A 16,859-nucleotide genomic window follows, 5' to 3' on the forward strand; every position below is an offset into this window, starting at 1 on the left:
GTGGATTCTGTACAAGTTGTAAATAGGCTTTTGCTTCTTGTATTTTGCCCTGCTACCTTCAGAAGTTCAAAGAGCTCATTCCAGTCAACATTGTCAAAGTTTTCTCTTTGTTTCAGCTTGGGTCTTTCAGTGCTTTGTCAGATTCTCCCCACAGTATCATACCTCCTATCTCATCTATGTCCTCTTCCATTTCCATAATATTGCCCTCAAGTACATCTCCCTTGTATAAACCCTCTATATACTCCTTCCACCTTTCTGCTTCCCCTTCTTTGATTAGGACAGTTTTTCCATCTGTGCTCTTGATATTCATATAGCTGCTTCTCTTTCCTTCAAACAGCTCTGTAATTTTCCTTTAGTTGGTATCTATCTTTCCGCTAGTGATATATACTTCTACATCCTTACATTTGTCCTCTAGCCATTCCTGCGTAGCCATTTTGCACTTCATGCCAGTCCCATTTTTTATACATTTGTGTCCCCTTTTACCTGCTTAATTTGCTGCAGTTTTGTATTTTATCCTTTCATTAATTAAATTCAATATGTACTAGCTTGTCTTTTTACCTATTTGATCCTCTGCTGGCTTCACTATGTCATCCCTCAAAGCTACCCATTCGTCTTCTACTGTATTCCTTTCCCCTGTTCTAGTCAACTGTTCTTTAATGCACCTTCTGAAACTCTCAACAACCTCTGGTTCTTTAAACTTATCCAGGTCCCGTCCCATCTCCTTAATTTCCTATCTGTTTACAATGTCTTCAGTTTTAAAGCACAGTTCATAAACAATAAGTTGTGGTCAGTCCATGTCTGCCACTAGAAATGTCTTACAATTTAAAATCTGGTACCTAAATCTCTGTCTTATCATTAAATAATCAGTTTGAAACCTTCTGGTCTCTCCAGATAGCTTCCATGTATACAGCTTATTTCATGATTTTTAAACCAAGTGTTAGCTATCATTAAATTTGCTCTGTACAAAATTCTACCAGGTGACTTTCTCTTTCATTCTTTTCCCCCAGTCCATATTCAACTACTATTTTACCTTCTCTTCCTTTTCCCACTATTGAATTCCAGTCCACAGTCTCCAGCCACAATAAAATTTTTGTCTCCTGTGACTATCTGAAAGATTTCTTTTATCTGATCATACATTTCTTCAATCTCTCCATCATCTGCAGAACTAGTTGGCTTATAAACTTGTGCTACTGTGGTGGGTGTGGGTTTCATGGTTTGGCTGCAATAGTGCATTCACTCTGCTGTTCGTAGTAGCTTACCCTCATTCGCATTTTTCTAATTCATTATTAAATCTACTCCTGCATTACCCCTATGTGATTTTGTATATATAGCCTTGTATTCGCATGATCAGGACTCCTGTTCCTCCTGCCACCAAACTTCACTGATTCCCATTATACCTAACTTCAGCTTATCCATTTCCCTTTCTGAATTTTCTAATTTAAATGCTTGATTAAGGGATTTAACATTTCACACTCCTATCTGTAGAATTCGTTTTTGTTTGTCCTGATGATGATGTCCTTGTGAGTAGCCACCCCCCCCCCCCCCCCTGGAGATCCGAATAGGGGGACTATTTTACCACTGGAATATTTTATCCAAGCGGAGGCCATTATCATTTAAACATACAGTAGAGCTGCATACTCTCAGGAAAAATTACAGCTGTTTTTTTCCCCCCATTGCTTTCAGCCATTCGCAGTACCAGCACAGCAAGCCATTTTGGTTGATGATGTTACAAGTCCAGATCAGTCATTCACCTAGACTGTTGCCCTTGCAACTACTGAAAAGGCTGCTACCCCTCTTCAGGAACCACACATTTGTCTGGTCTCTCAACCAATACCCCTCCATTGTGGTTGCACCTACGGTGTGGCTATCTGTACCGTTTCGGCACACAAGCCTCCCCACCAATGCCAAGATCCATGTTTCATGTGGGAGTCAGTAGAACAGATACTTATGTAAAGTTATAGTGAGAAATTACATATTCATAGAAACTTCACTGTAGCAGCATGTTTTAAAATACCGAGGAAAATATGTGAAAATATGTGATACAGTTAGTACTCTTAAATAATTTGTTTTCAGGTAAAATTTCATAATAATATGGATTTAAACAATTAGTTGTAAAAACTTTAATTTTCTGTCAAATAACATAAGTATTTCAATTACTAACATTTACAAATGCTATTGTTGAAGGATTAAAACTATAATTTTGTATGAAAATAACTGTACTGCAATACAGAGAAGGAAAGTTGCTACTCACCATATAATGGAGATGCTGAGTCGCGATAGGCGCAGCAAAAAGAGTCACACAATTAAAGCTTTCGGCCATTAAGGCCTTTGTCAGCAGCAGCAGCAGCACACACACACACACACACACACACACACACACACACACACACACATAAATGCAACTTGCACACACATCTGCAGTCTCAAAGAGGTGAAACCACGCTCTCTGAGACTGCAGATGTGTGTGCAAGTTGTGTTTACGTGTGTGTGTGTGTGTGTGTGTGTGTGTGTGTGTGTGTGTGTGTGTGTGTGTGTGTGTGTGTCTACTGCTGACAAAGGCCTTAATGGCCAAAAGCTTTAATTGTGTGAATCTTTCTGTTGTGCCTATTGCGACTCAGCATCTCCGCTATATGGTGAGTAGCAACTTTCCTTCTCTGGTATTGTTACATTCCATCCTGGATTTTCTGTTGTTTGATTTTTGTAATGCAAAATCGATTTAATATTCCCTTAGCCAGCCATACCTTATAGACCAGCTCAAAGGTTTTGGTTTGCCGTTATAACATTTGCAGATTGATGGACTGAGTCTGGAAACATAAAACTCACAAATATGTGAAATTTCCATGTCAGCAATAAGTAACTGGAATCCATCTCATTATCAGTGTGGCAACTGAAGAGCTTGCTGCCCATTATTAGATTACCCACAACTAACCACAGCAGCAGTCCTATTGCTCAATGTTAATGACTGTGTCTTATCAAGTATCTTTTGAGGTTGTAAGCAAATGCAGGACTGCCAGATAACCTAGCATTACTTATCTGTCTAAAACCAGTACCAAATTCAATGACTGAGGAACTAGATTAAGTTCCAAGAACTACATGTTGAATGGCTATTTTCAAGAGCCTTTAAAGCAACTTTTGCACAGTGGAATTCTTCAGTACTGGCCAGACCAATGTAATTCTACTATCATTTTAGCTGCTGGTAACTACATTGTCACCTCTTTAAATAATTTAGAATTTTCCAAAAATTTTGTTGCAGTGTATTCTTCTCTGTAAGAGCAGCAGCATCTTTGTAAATGTACATTAAGCTGTGGAATTCCTAACACATCTTGAAGAAAATATTTTGAAATTGCTTAAAGAATCACAAAATATCAAAATGTAAGCTCACATTCCAACACCAATCCATATTTCATTCTACCTTTAACCTATACTCCTTCTCCCAATGATGTGAAAATTCACCAGGAATGACATGTGATTTGGATTCCATCTTCCCAGTAGGGGTAGGTTAGATTCACAAGTCACCAAAGTGGCATTCAAATGAAGGACATGGCAGGTCATTGAGCCAACGGAATTATTATTATTACTATTCTGTATGAGCTATTTTTAAATTTGAAAATCATTTGTAAGGATTCTAAGAATCCATTACTCAGCTTCATATACCTCACGTAAGTATCATTATTAAAAAATTAAAGTACAGGGCTTTCAGGTCTGTACAAGCAGTCGTTTCCTTGCATTACATCAAAGAGTGAAATAGGGCAATGCAGTGTACAATAGCTTGAGGAATACTCTGTATTTCTGTTTCTGCCAATTTCTAGCTCTCTTCATCTGGCATGGGACACATTCTGTAAATTTCTTTCTCCATATTTTCATCAATTTTTGTTGTGGAATTCCAATTCTGATCTTCTTCATTTTGTATTTCGTATGTAGTTGCATAATAGTATAAGTTCTAAAGTGAAAAAAGTATCAAATTTAATAATATACCTAATTACTGATGTATCTAGTATTATTTGTCTAAAAGTTTCAAGTATTCTGTTCTACATTTCTAGCACTTTTGTTTGAAAATGTTGCTGTGAAGTATTGTGATTGAATTTCACCCATTGGCCAGGCACGTAGTGTATTTGTTATTGGGAAACATTTAAAACCACCATAGTATGAATTAGGGCATTATCATACAGACTCATCTATTTCAAACTGGGGACTATGACCTTTTTTGTGAATGCATCATTCTTTGTAACAAGAAATAAAGAGACTACTGCTGTCTCAAGGAAATTTGTTTCCTATTGTCTTCTAATTAACTGGCTGCTATAGAATGTATTCCAGCATCACTTTGTTGTTGTAGATACTAATCCATGTTGACAATTCTAATATTTCAGGAAAAAATTAATGATCAGTTGGGAACACTTCTAGCCAGGCAATGCCACCTTGAAGCAAAACTGAGAGGAATTTCAAAAGCACTACCAAACCTTCAGATAGTTCATTCTGATGCTAAGCAGTTGGTAGAGATGATAAGCTTTACTTCAACACTTGCAGAGAATGTGAGTGCCAAAGTCCGCCAGTTGGACTTAGCAAGGGTAAGTGTTTACTGTGATTTTAGACATGTTACATGAAAACTAGGTGTAAAATAGAGAATTTGACAATATGTCAATCGAATTGCTGTTCTTGGTTGTTTCATTTGAACGGAGAGATGCTGTGTTTGTATTCTAGTTGCTGGTAAATTCCCACCAGAGATCTGATTCAGTATTTGCTAGGTATGACCTTGCCAAACACAACTTGTAGAACTAAACCACAGAAATTACCGTGTTGACATTTTTTTGCAGTGTTGCCAATGCCTTTAATTGTGCAGATCATAAATTGCACCATGTAAACTAGAATAGTATGATGTGATGGGTATTCCCTTTACATGAATAGAGTCTTATGTTAACAGTAGAAAACAGATGTCACATTAACAAATGATGCAATAAGAATAAGATTAAATTTGGAGACAGAAAACATAAAATATGGAGCTTAACCCTCTCCTGTTCTAGGCTGAGGTAAATGATTTACCCTAAACATTTGAGAAGTCTGCAAAACCTGTCATGTTGGCTGATGTCACATGTGGACTGATAAAAGGGTCCAAACACGCCCATGCGAGGTACAGCTAAGAGAATAATGAAACAGGCATACAACTGACCAACAACAGACAGTGTAATCTTTAACCTTACATAGACTTCTAAACAAACAAAAATTATTTAAAAGTACCAGAAGCAGAATAAGTTCGCATGCACTGGATGAGGCTCAATTTGTGCAGTTCGAAGGCACCTGGATGGAAGTTTCTAGGCACCAGGGCAGCTAATAAACTTGAGATGGCACCAGCAAGTGGATAAATCTATCAAAAAGTTCAGAGCCATATGCTTTATACATAGACTCGTTATGTTGGCGTGCAGACAAACTTGCTAGCATACTTTAATACGATACTGTTGTAAGGCATAATCTTACAGGCCAAAGCAACTATGTTTAAAGGTATTTATTCCTCAGCAACATGCAGTACGGATATTGTGTAAAGTTGATAACTGAACAACCTGTACAAATTTCTTCAGGGACCTAGAGATTCCCACATTTCCCTGTCAGGACACATTCTTCCTAATGCTATTTGTGGTTGATAACAAAAGAGTATTTAGAATGAATTGTGCAATTCACAGCAACAATACTAGACATGCCAGTAATTTCCATGTAGATTTTGCTTCCATATCTAGTGTTCAGATTTAAGTTTTATGTTCTGATGGTATATCAAATTATTACTGGACGTCAAACAGGAAACTGAAAATCGTCAAATAGCAAAAAATAATGTAAAAGGATACCTTATTATGCAATATACACTGTGATCAAAAATATCCGGAGACGTAATTCTATAGGATTCAGGTCAGGACGTTGTGCAGGCCAGTTCATTAAAGGGATGTTACTGTTGTGTAACCACTCCGCCACAGGCCGTGCATTATGAACAGATGCTCGATCATGTTGAAAGATGCAATCGCCATCCCCAAATTGCTCTTCAACAGTGGGCAGCAAGAAGGTAATTAAAACATTGATGTAGGCCTATGCTGTGATAATGCCATGCAAATCAACAAGGGGTGCAAGCCTCCTCCATTGAAAAACATGACGACACCATAACACCAACATCTCCGAATTTTACTGTTGGCAAATTACTTTCACTGGGCATTCGTCATACCCACACCCTGCCATCGGATCACCGCATTGTGTACCGTGATTCGTCACTCCACACAACAGTTTTTCCACTATTCAATCATCCAATGTTTACTCTCCTTACACCAAGCAAGGTGTCCTTTGGCATTTACTGGCATGAGCAGCCACTACACCATGAAATCCAAGTTTTCTCACCTCCTGCCTAACTGTGATAGTCCTTGCAGTGGATCCTGATGCAGTTTGGAATTCCTGTGTGATGGTCTTGATAGATGTCTGCCTATTACACATTATGAACCTCTCCAGCTGTTGGCGGTCTCTCTCAATCAACAGACAAGGTTGACCTGTATGTTTTAATGGTGTACATGTCCCTTCATGTTTCCACTTCACTATTACATCAGAAATAGTGGACCTAGGGATGTTTAGGAGTGTGATAATCTCGTGTACAGACTTATGACACAAGTGACACCCAATCACCTGACCACATTTGAAGTCTGTTAGTTCCGCGGAGCGCCTCATTTTGCTCCCTCATGATGTCTAATGACTACTGAGGCCACTGATATGGAGTACCTGGCAGTAGGTGGCAGCACAGTGCACCTAATATGATAAACATATGTTTTTGGGGGTGTCCTGATACTTCTGATCACATAGTGTTTCACAGTATTTTGTTTCAGGGATGTAAATTCTACTTAACTCTAATACTCATATTAGACAAAATCAGGCAATGGAAACTCCAGATTGGAATATCAACAGTATTAGGAAAATGATAGGTTGCTACTCACCATAAAGATGACCCACTAAGTTGTAGACAGGCACAACAAAAAGACTGTTACACATTATAATTTTTGGCCCAAGGCTTCTTTGCTGAAGAAAACACACACACACACACACACACACACACACACACACACATACACACAGGCGTGACCACTAACACCAGCAGCTCTGAGCAGTCAGAGCTGCTGTTGGTAGTGATCATACGTATGTGAGGTGTGCTTGTTTGCATGAATGTGTGTGTGTGTGTGTGTGTGTGTGTGTGTGTGTGTGTGTGTGTGTGTGTTTTCTTTGCTGAAGAAGCCTTGGGCCAAAAATTATAATGTGTAACAGCCTTTTTGATGTGACTGTCTGCAATTCAGCGGGCCATCTTTATGGTGAGTAGCAATCTGTCCTTTTCCTAATATTTTTTATATTAGACAGATCTTCACTTTACCAGTATATAGATAGTTCATAGTTTTCTGTGTAAAGATACACAAACGATATGTTCGAAATTGAGTCGCAGACAGTCACAACAAGTAAACTGCTATACATTTGAGATTTCAGCTGAAAGGCCTTCTTCTACGGTAAAAAACACACACATAGATTCATACAGGCACAACTCACACACACGTGACAACTGTCTCTGAGTGAGCAATTGGTCCTGATGAAAGAATCAGTCACTAGGTGCTGGTGGTAAGGAGGAGGCTGGAGTGGGGAGCCTGGGGGAGGGGGGGGATGTAGTGCTGCTTGTGGGAGCATGCAGCATCATGGTGTTGTGGTGGGGACAAGGTAAGGCTGCTTGGTGCTTTCGGGAGGTTTGGGGGAGGGGGGTGCAGTAGGAAAGAAGGTAAGTAGCGGAGGCAAAAAGACTAGTGGGTGTGTTTATGGAATAGAAGGCTATGTAAGAGTGGGAGCCAGGAAGGGGATAGGTGGGTGCAGGACAGAGACTGGCAAAGGTCGAAGTGAAGGAGGTTATGGGAACGTAGAATGTATTGAAGAAGGGAGGATTTCCACCTTTGCATTTCAGAAAAGCTGATGGTGGTAGGAAGAATCCAGGTGGTGCAGGCAGTGAAGAAGTCATTGAAGTGAAGCATGTTGTGTTGGGGAACATATTCAGTAGCTGTGTGGTCCCTTGGTCACAGTTTGTTGTGGCCATTCATGCGGACAGACAGCTTGTTGGTTGTCAAGCCCACATAGAAAGCAACACTTTGCCTCATGGCTCACATCACTGCAATAGATCTAGGTGCAAGACCTGTCCCTTATATCCTCCCACTACCATCTATTCCAGATCGTTCAGTCATCACCTATATCATCAGAGGCAGGCTACTTGTGAAAGCAGTCAAGTGGTCTACGAACTAAGCTCTGCTTCCTATTTGGGCATGACAACCAACAAGCTGTCTTGTCTGCACGAATGGTCACCAAGAAACAGCAGCCAAGAGAAGGCTGGGCCACCCAGATGCTAAATGTCCTGCCCAATACAACATGCTTCACTTCAATGATTGCCTCACAATCTGGGTCCTTCCTAATAACACCAGCTTTTCTGAATTGCACGGGTGGCAACTATCTGTGCAGTAAATGTAACATCCCTGTAACTGCTCTTGGTCTCAACCTTTGCTACTCCCTTTCTTTCACCCACCTATCTCCTCCCTTGCTTCCACTCCTATGCATCCTTCTATTCCACCAACACACCCACTAGTCTTTTTCCGCTCCTCTACTTATCTCCTTTCTGCACCCCTTCCTCTCCCCACCCCAACCCACCCCAAACCTCCTGACAGCACCGGACAACTTTACCCTGTCCCCGCAACATCCCTGCATGTTCCTACAAGCAGCACTACTCCCCACCCACCCACCCCTACCCTGCTCTGCCGTCCCTCCATGCCCCAGCCACTTCCTTACCCCCACCATCACAGATGCTACTCCCATCAGGCCCTGTGGCTTACATTCTCAGTGGCCAGAGGCAGTGGTCATGTGTGCATGAGTTGTGCTTCCGTGAATGTATGTGTGTCTTCTATCTTAGGAGGAGGTCTGTTGGCAAAAGCTTAAATATATGTCTCCTGAATATGGTGAGCGGCAGCCTATCTTTTCCATAATATTGTCATTATTCCATCTTGAATTTTCCATTGTTTGATGTGTTTGAAGTACTGGAGTGTTACTAGAATCTTGGTTTTCTGTCAAAAAGGTCACAATTCATAATAATTGACCAGAAGTCATAAAGTAAAATAGAAGTGGTATCTGGCATTCCCCAGTGAAGCATTACAGTCCCCCTACTGTTTCTGATCTATATAAATGACTTAGGAGACAATCTGAGCAGCCCTATTAGATTGTTTGCAGATGATGCCATCATTTACCATCCAGTTAAGTCATCAGAAGATAAGAATGAGCTGTAAAATGATTTAGACACGATATCTGTTTGGTGCAATGAGTGGAAATTCACTTTTAACAATAAAAAGTATGAGGTGCTCCACATGAGTACTAAAAAATATCTGTTAAATTTCCGTCATACAATCACATAAATTTGAAGGTTATTGATTCAACTGAATACCTATAGATTACAGTGATGAAAAATTTAAATTGGAACCATCACAGAGAGAATGTTATGGGAAAGATCAACCAAAGACTGCATTTTAAAGTCAGAGCAATTAGAAGATGCAACATTGCTACTAAAGAACCTTCCTCCACTATACCTGTCTTAACTCTTCTGGGGTACAACTGGTACAACTGTGTGGTATGGCATCCTTAATAGACAGGATTGATGGAGGATGTTGTAAAACTGCTGCTCATTTTGTATTACCACAAAATGTAGGAGATAGTGTCATGGATAAGATATACAAATTGGAGTGCTAGTATTAAACAATGGCATTTTTTGTTGTAGTGATAACTTTTCATGAAATTTCAATCACCAACCTTCTCTCAACTTTCTTCTCCAAATACACTACTGGCCATTAAAATTGCTACACCACGAAGATGACGTGCTACAGATGTGAAATTTAACCAACAGGAAGAAGATGCTGTGATATGCAAATGATTAGCTTTTCAGAGCCTTCACACAAGGTTGGCAGTGGTGGCGACACCTACAACATGCTGGCATGAGGAACGCTCCCAACTGATTTCTCATACACAAACAGCAGTTGACCGGCGTTGCCTGGTGAAACGTTGTTGGGATGCCTCGTGTAAAGAGGAGAAATGCGTACCACCATGTTTCCGACTTTGATAAGGGTCGGATTGTAGCCTATCGCGATTGCGGTTTATCGTATCGCGACATTGCTGCTCGTGTTGGTCGAGATCCAATGACTGTTAGCAGAATATGGAATTGGTGGGTTCAGGAGGGTAATACGGAATGCCGTGCTGGATCCCAATGGCCTCGTATCACTAGCAGTCAAGATGACTGGCTTCTTATTCGCATGGCTGTAACGGATCGTGCAGCCACGTCCTGATCCCTGAGTCAACAGATGGGGACGTCTGCAAGACAACAACCATCTGCACCAACAGTTCGGCGACATTTGCAGCAGCATGGACTATCAGCTTGGAGACCATGGCTGTGGTTACCCCGTGACGCTGCATCACAGACAGGAACGCCTGTGACGGTGTACTCAACGATGAACCTGGGTGCATGAATTGCAAAACGTCATTTTCTCGGATGAATCCAGGTTCTGTTTACAGCATCATGATGGTCACATCTATGTTTGGCGATATCGTGGTGAACGCACATTGGAAGCGTGTATTCGTCATCGCTATTCTGGCATATCACCTGGCGTGATGGTATGGGGTGCCATTGGTTACATGTCTCAGTCACCTCTTGTTCGCATTGATGGCACTTTGAACAGTGGACGTTACTTTTCAGATGTGTTACAACCCATGACTCTACCCTTCATTCGAGCCCTGCGAAACCCTACATTTCAGCAGGATAATGCACGATCGCATGTTGCATGTCCTGTACGGGCCTTTCTGGATACAGAAAATGTTTGACTGCTGCCCTGGCCAGCACATTCTCCAGATCTCTCACCAACTGAAAAGTCTGGTCAGTGGTGGCCGAGAAACTGGCTTGTCACAATATGCCAGTCACTACTCTTGATGAACTGTGGTATTGTGTTGAAGCTGCATGGGCAGCTGTACCTGTACACTCCATCCAAGGTCTGTTTGACTCAATGCCCAGGTGTATCAAGGCCATTATTACGGCCAGAGGTGGTTGTTCTGGGTACTGATTTCTCAGGATCTATTCACCCAAATTGCGTGAAAATGTAATCACATGTCAGTTCTCATATAATATATTTGTCCAATGAATACCCTTTTTTATCATCTGCATTTCTTCTTGGTGTAGCAATTTTAATGGCCAGTAGTGTACTAAATATTGTTTACACCCATCTCTATTGGATGAAATGACCAACATAATAAAATAAAAGAAATCAGAGCTTGCACTAGAAGATTTAGGTGTTCATTTTTCACATAAGCTACGCTATAGTCCAATACTTGAAAAATAACCTGACAGTAGTTGTATGAACCCACTTAAGTGTGAATTTCATGTGGATTTAGATGTTGGTTTTAATGTTCTGCAGTTCCACAGCAGCTGATGCATATTGCTCATGTGGGGACTTATTTGCATGAACTATGTATTTGGCTCTCTGATCTTGGAAACAGAGAGGAATCTGATAGTCAGACAAATTAAACTGCTCAGATGTGGCACCTGCAAACAAAAATATTCAGACCACCAAAAGTTCAAGAAGGTAGTTCTCCTTAGATGTCTGCTGCAAATAGTCTTCCAACCACTTGTGACAAGCTAGCCTGTTTGGCAGATGTTCTATTAGCAGTTAAGTTTCTCCTTTAATGTTGCCTCTGGCTTCACTAGCAGCCAGAAGGAAGGTAGGCAAAGACGTTAATATACATGTTTTCACATCCAGATAGTCTGTGATAGGGAAACAGTCGTACATGCACATCACATGCTTCCCCCACTCCCCCCCCCCACACACACACACACCTGAAATAAGCAGCGTACCTTTGTGCTTGCTGCCCTTATGTGCCCTCACTAAAGAAGGAAAAGTGTTTGGGAATGAAGCAGAAGAAAAATAACCATTACATTGCAAAGTAATTTTTGTCAACACGGTGTGAAGGAAAAGGATTAGAGAGGGGTACAGCTCAGAAAAGTCACCCAGAACCCTGGGTCACAGGAGACTTACAGGATGGGATGAGAAGGAAAGACTAAGAGTTTAAAGTGGAAGATAGGATTATACGCATGTCAGAGATTACTAGCAAAACACTGTATGTGGTAAAGGTTGGTGGAGGACGAGGATGTTGGGGGGGGGGGGGGGGCATAATATTCAGGGCAGAAAAAAGTAGTGAAGAAAAGATTATTTATTATGAAGAAACACTGAGACATAATAAATTAAGGCCAGGTGGGTGTCAAGAACTGAGGACATGTGAAACAGCAGTTCCCACCTGCAAAGTTCAGAGAAACTGCTGCCTGGGGGGAAGCAGCCAGATGGCATGTGTGATGGAACAGGCATTGAGGTAATGACTGTCATGTTGTAGAGCATGCTCCACAGCAGGATATTGTGTGTTGCCAGTACTCACCCTCTGTGTATGACCATTCAAAATAACTGAGAACTTGGTGGTACCCATTCTGATGTAAAAGGCTGAGCAGTGTTTACATAACAGCTGATGTAAGATGTGTCATTTCAAATGTGGCTCTCCCTTTGATAGTATATGTTTTGCCAGTTACAGTGCTGGAATAGGTGGTGGTAGGAGGGTGCATAGGGCAAGTCTTGCAGCAGGGTGGTCAGAGGGCTAGGAGCCATAGGGTAGGGAGATGGGAACAGAAGGAGCATAGGGTCTGACAAGGATATTGTGGAGGTTGGGAGGACGACGAAAAGCTGTTCTAGGTGTGGTGGACAAAATCTCAGACAAAATGGATCTCACTTCAAGACATGATTTTGAGAAGTCATGGTGTTTTCGAAGTAGCTGATTAATGCAGTCAAGACCAGGATAATACAGGGTGTCAAGTGGTGTGCTCTGAAGTTGTTTTTGAAGGGATCAGCAGTACCAGGATTGGATGTGATGGCCTGGAAAATCTGCTTTTGAACTAGGCTGTTGGAATAATTACGTTCAGTGAAGGCTGAGGTGAGAGTAGTGGTGTATTGCTGTAAAGAGTCTGTATCAGAACAAATATATTTGCCTCAAATGCCAAGGGTGTTTGGGGGGGGGGGGACGGGGGGGGGGGACATTTGACATGGAAAGGATGGCCACTGTCAAAATGTTTGTTAGTAGATTTAATATGGACAGAAGTAAGTAATTGGCCTTTGGTGAGAATGAGACCAACATCAAGGAAAGTGGCATGGGATTCGGAATAGGACCATGTGAAATTTAATTGGGAGAAGTTATTTAGAGATTCCAGGAGTTTTAACAAGTCAGACACACCATGAGTCCATAGAGCAAAGATGTCATCAATGTATCCAAACCAAACCAGGGGCTGAAGGCTTATGTACTCCAGAGAAGCCCCCCTTCCAAGTGCCCCATGAGAAGTTTGGCATAGGAAGGAGCCATCCTGATCTGTTTGTATGTGAGCAAAAATGATGTCATAGGTTTGGAACCAGGTGAGGGCTGACTGAGGAAATGTTCAGCAAAACCATGTATGTGAGGGGTGTTGGTACAGAGGGAATGGTATCAGCGGTGACTAGCAAAGTGTGTGGTGGGAGTGGAATGGGCACAGATTTCAGATGATCTAGGAAATGGTTGGTATCTTGAAGCCAGGAACTCTTGTACGGTGAGGATGATTGGCTTTTTAGATCTTAGGAAGAAGATAAAAGGTGTGGGTGTCTGGTTTGGGCGGGATAAGAAGTTCTATGAATTGAGGTGTAAGTCTTTGTGAGGGGCCCAAGGTTTTTAAGACAGACTGCAAGTCAGTTTGAATCACAGGGATGGGATCTTGATGGCAGATGCTGCATGTAGAGGTCTCAGACAGCGTAGACCTTCACTAACACATTCCTGCCAGTCAAGTACCACAGTGGTAGATCGTGTGTCTGCTGGGGGGATAATGATGGAGTCATCAGCTTTTGAGAGATGTAGAGCATGGAGTTCTGCAGAGGACAGGTTAGGGTCATGTTATAAGGACCTGAGGAATAGTTGTGAACCAATGCTGGATGTGAGGAATTCTTGGAAGGCTTGTAAGGAATGATTGTGGGGTAGTAGTGGTGGTGGATCAAGTTGTTATATCCTCATATATACACAACACTTTCTCCCAACCCTGTGCATCATGGCTCATATCCCTGTAATAGACCTAGCTGCAGGAGCATGCAGGGACGAGGTGGGAAGAGGATAGGGCAGCTAGGTCGAAGTCTGAAGGTGGGGGGAGGGGGGATAGGAGGGAAGTAAAGAGACTGTAAGTGTGTTTTTGGAATAGATATCTGTGTAGTGCTGAAGTGGAAACAGGGAAGGGGGTAGCACTTTACAATCCCCCAACCCTACCCTTCTTTTTGTAATTTTCCATGTAAGACTGTACAGTAAATGAGCTTCTGCTATTCAGAAATGATGTTTACATTCTCGTTCTCATTTCACCTCCACAAAGGTCTGAAAACATACTGTGAAAGGTTCATTTCTTTCTGCATCAGATGTGGCTCTTTACCGCTCAGAACTGGAGCAACTGAATTATGTTCCCTGCATGGGTTTCACCTACCTCTCGTCATGCCCTGAAATGAGGAATTCCTGCAGTGGTATTCCACCATCGACCAAGCCTACACAATATCCTTGTCTGTCCCTACACAACACTTGCTCCCAACCCCTTACCTCATGGCTCATATCCCTGTAGTAGACCAAGATGCAGGAACATGCAGGGACAAGGTGGGTAGAGGATAGGGCAGCTAGGTTGCAGTCTGGTGGGTGGGTGGGGGATGGAAAAGGAGGGAAGTAAAAAGACTGTGGGTGGATTGATGGAATAAAGATCTATGTAGTTCTGAAGTTGGAACAGAAGGGGGTAGGTGGGTGTAGAACAATGCTCCCACAAGCAGCACTTTACTGTCCCCCACCCCTATCCTGATATCTCTGCCCCTCACTGTCCCAGCTTTCTCCTTACCCCAGCTTTGTCCTTACCCCCACCACCCAGACTGCTTCTTCCATTGTGCACTGCTGCTTGCAGTCTGGCCTTGGTAGCTGGAGACTGTGGTCATGTGTGTGAGTTGCATTTGTGTGTGTGTGTGTGTGTGTGTGTGTGTGTGTGTTGTCTAATTCCAATGAAGGCCTTTCTGGCTGAAATCTTATTTGTTTGACATCTTTGCCTATTTGTGTCTCAGCATCTCTGCTATATGGTGAGAAGCAGTCTATCCTTTTCACAATACTGTCATTATTCCATCCTGAATTTTTCATAGAGGTTATGACTTAAATGTATAGTTTCCTCTAAATCAGTTTTTTCTCTATTGTATTTGTCAGTTTGATATATTGCTCATATGTCTCCTAACTAAGCAGTAACTAGAACACATTAAACATTCCAAAAGTAGTTGAGTCCATTTTTTAGACTGTAGTTCTACAAATAAGCGTGTTTTGCAGGTTGAGGATATTCGCTCTTCTATTGAATGTTTCTGTTTTTATTACTTTTTTACTTTTAGAGCCGGGCATCAGAGTGCCAGCAAAGGGTGCATGATTTGTTGGACCTGCAATTATGTAGCAATGGTGTGCAAGCAGCTCTTCACAATGAAGACTATGAAAAGGCTGCAGCTCATATACACAGATTTCTTTCCATGGATGAAACTTTGGTGCAGCAAACAGCTGATGATGTTGCTGAAGGTTGAGTCTCCAGTTCCTGTGAATTTTTGACAATTTTGTTTTAATTTAGCTTATCATTCTACCCAAATTTTGAGACCTAATGTTGTGACTATCCCATTTCAACAGATTGCACCAATGTCACAAATTCTTTCAAATTACTGCAAGAAGCAGCCTCTAAATTGAGAGTAATTGTAACCCAAAAATTTGATGAATCGGTAAGATCAGAAGATTTAGCATCTGTTGAAAGATTTTTCAAGATATTTCCATTACTGGGAATGCATGAAGAGGGATTAGGGAAATTTTCACTTTACTTGTGTTCAAAGGTAGGTCATGTATGTTCTTTCTTGAATATATTTTGGTGTAATGTCTCATATGTAAAATTAAGGAATATGTTTGAAAGTGCTTTATTTGTGTTTTAAGTTCCCATTTTTAACCTTGTTTTTTGATTAATGTGATGGAGTTGTTTGAGAGTATTCTTTTGTTGTATAGGTGTGATAATGGTTCCTTAAAAAAGGTTATAGCTCCACAGGCACTGCTTGTTTGTATAAAAATTCCAAAGCTCTTTACCATTCCGTCTGTTTGGAAAACATGAAGTTGTATGAGAAAGGAGAATTTCTTCTTGTAAATAGTGTTGGCCTTGTTTTGAAATGGGATGTGCTGGAAATGAGAGTGACAACCTGGTTATTTCCAGTGAGAAAGAGAGAGGGTGGTGTGTGTGTGTGTGGGGGGGGGGGGGGAGAAATATTTAAAGATGTAATGTTTATATATTTAGAATGAATGTGATATGTTCTGCAACATTGTGTAGAGTTTTTAAGAGAGATTATTTGTATGTGCTCTTGGATGGTTTCATTACTGAAAGCTCTTTTATTCGTCAGTTGCAGGAGACAGCACAGAATAATTTAAGAGCAGCTCTTGAAACGGCAGTATCTGACAAGAGAGCTAATGTTATATATGCAGACACTTTGACTCTTTTATTTGAAGGCATAGCGCGTGTTATTGAAATTCACCAACCTTTGGTGGAAACGTATTATGGTGAGTAACCATAAAAATGTAAACAGATTGTGTTCCACCTTTTAACATGAGTTATTAAGAAAGTTTAAATAGCTACAAATAAGAAAAAAATATACTAAATAAAAGACCAGACAAGTGCTAGTATAACTTGCACTCTGAGGGTTCCATACAAACTC

At 41.2% G+C, this 16,859-nt stretch overlaps 1 protein-coding gene across 2 annotated transcripts in view; it reads left to right on the forward strand.

Moving 5' to 3' along the window:
• LOC126162063 (conserved oligomeric Golgi complex subunit 4) overlaps nt 1-16,859 on the forward strand; it is a 122,385-nt gene that overhangs the window by 27,434 nt on the left and 78,092 nt on the right. For both annotated transcript variants that reach the window (XM_049918322.1, XM_049918323.1), the window contains exons 3-6: nt 4,368-4,565; nt 15,516-15,693; nt 15,799-15,995; nt 16,548-16,704. In XM_049918322.1, the coding sequence (XP_049774279.1) occupies nt 4,368-4,565; nt 15,516-15,693; nt 15,799-15,995; nt 16,548-16,704 (730 nt within the window). The remainder of the gene's footprint in view (nt 1-4,367; nt 4,566-15,515; nt 15,694-15,798; nt 15,996-16,547; nt 16,705-16,859) is intronic.

Source organism: Schistocerca cancellata, chromosome 2 (genome assembly GCF_023864275.1).
Source record: "Schistocerca cancellata isolate TAMUIC-IGC-003103 chromosome 2, iqSchCanc2.1, whole genome shotgun sequence".
NCBI classification, from domain to species: Eukaryota; Metazoa; Arthropoda; class Insecta; order Orthoptera; family Acrididae; genus Schistocerca; species Schistocerca cancellata.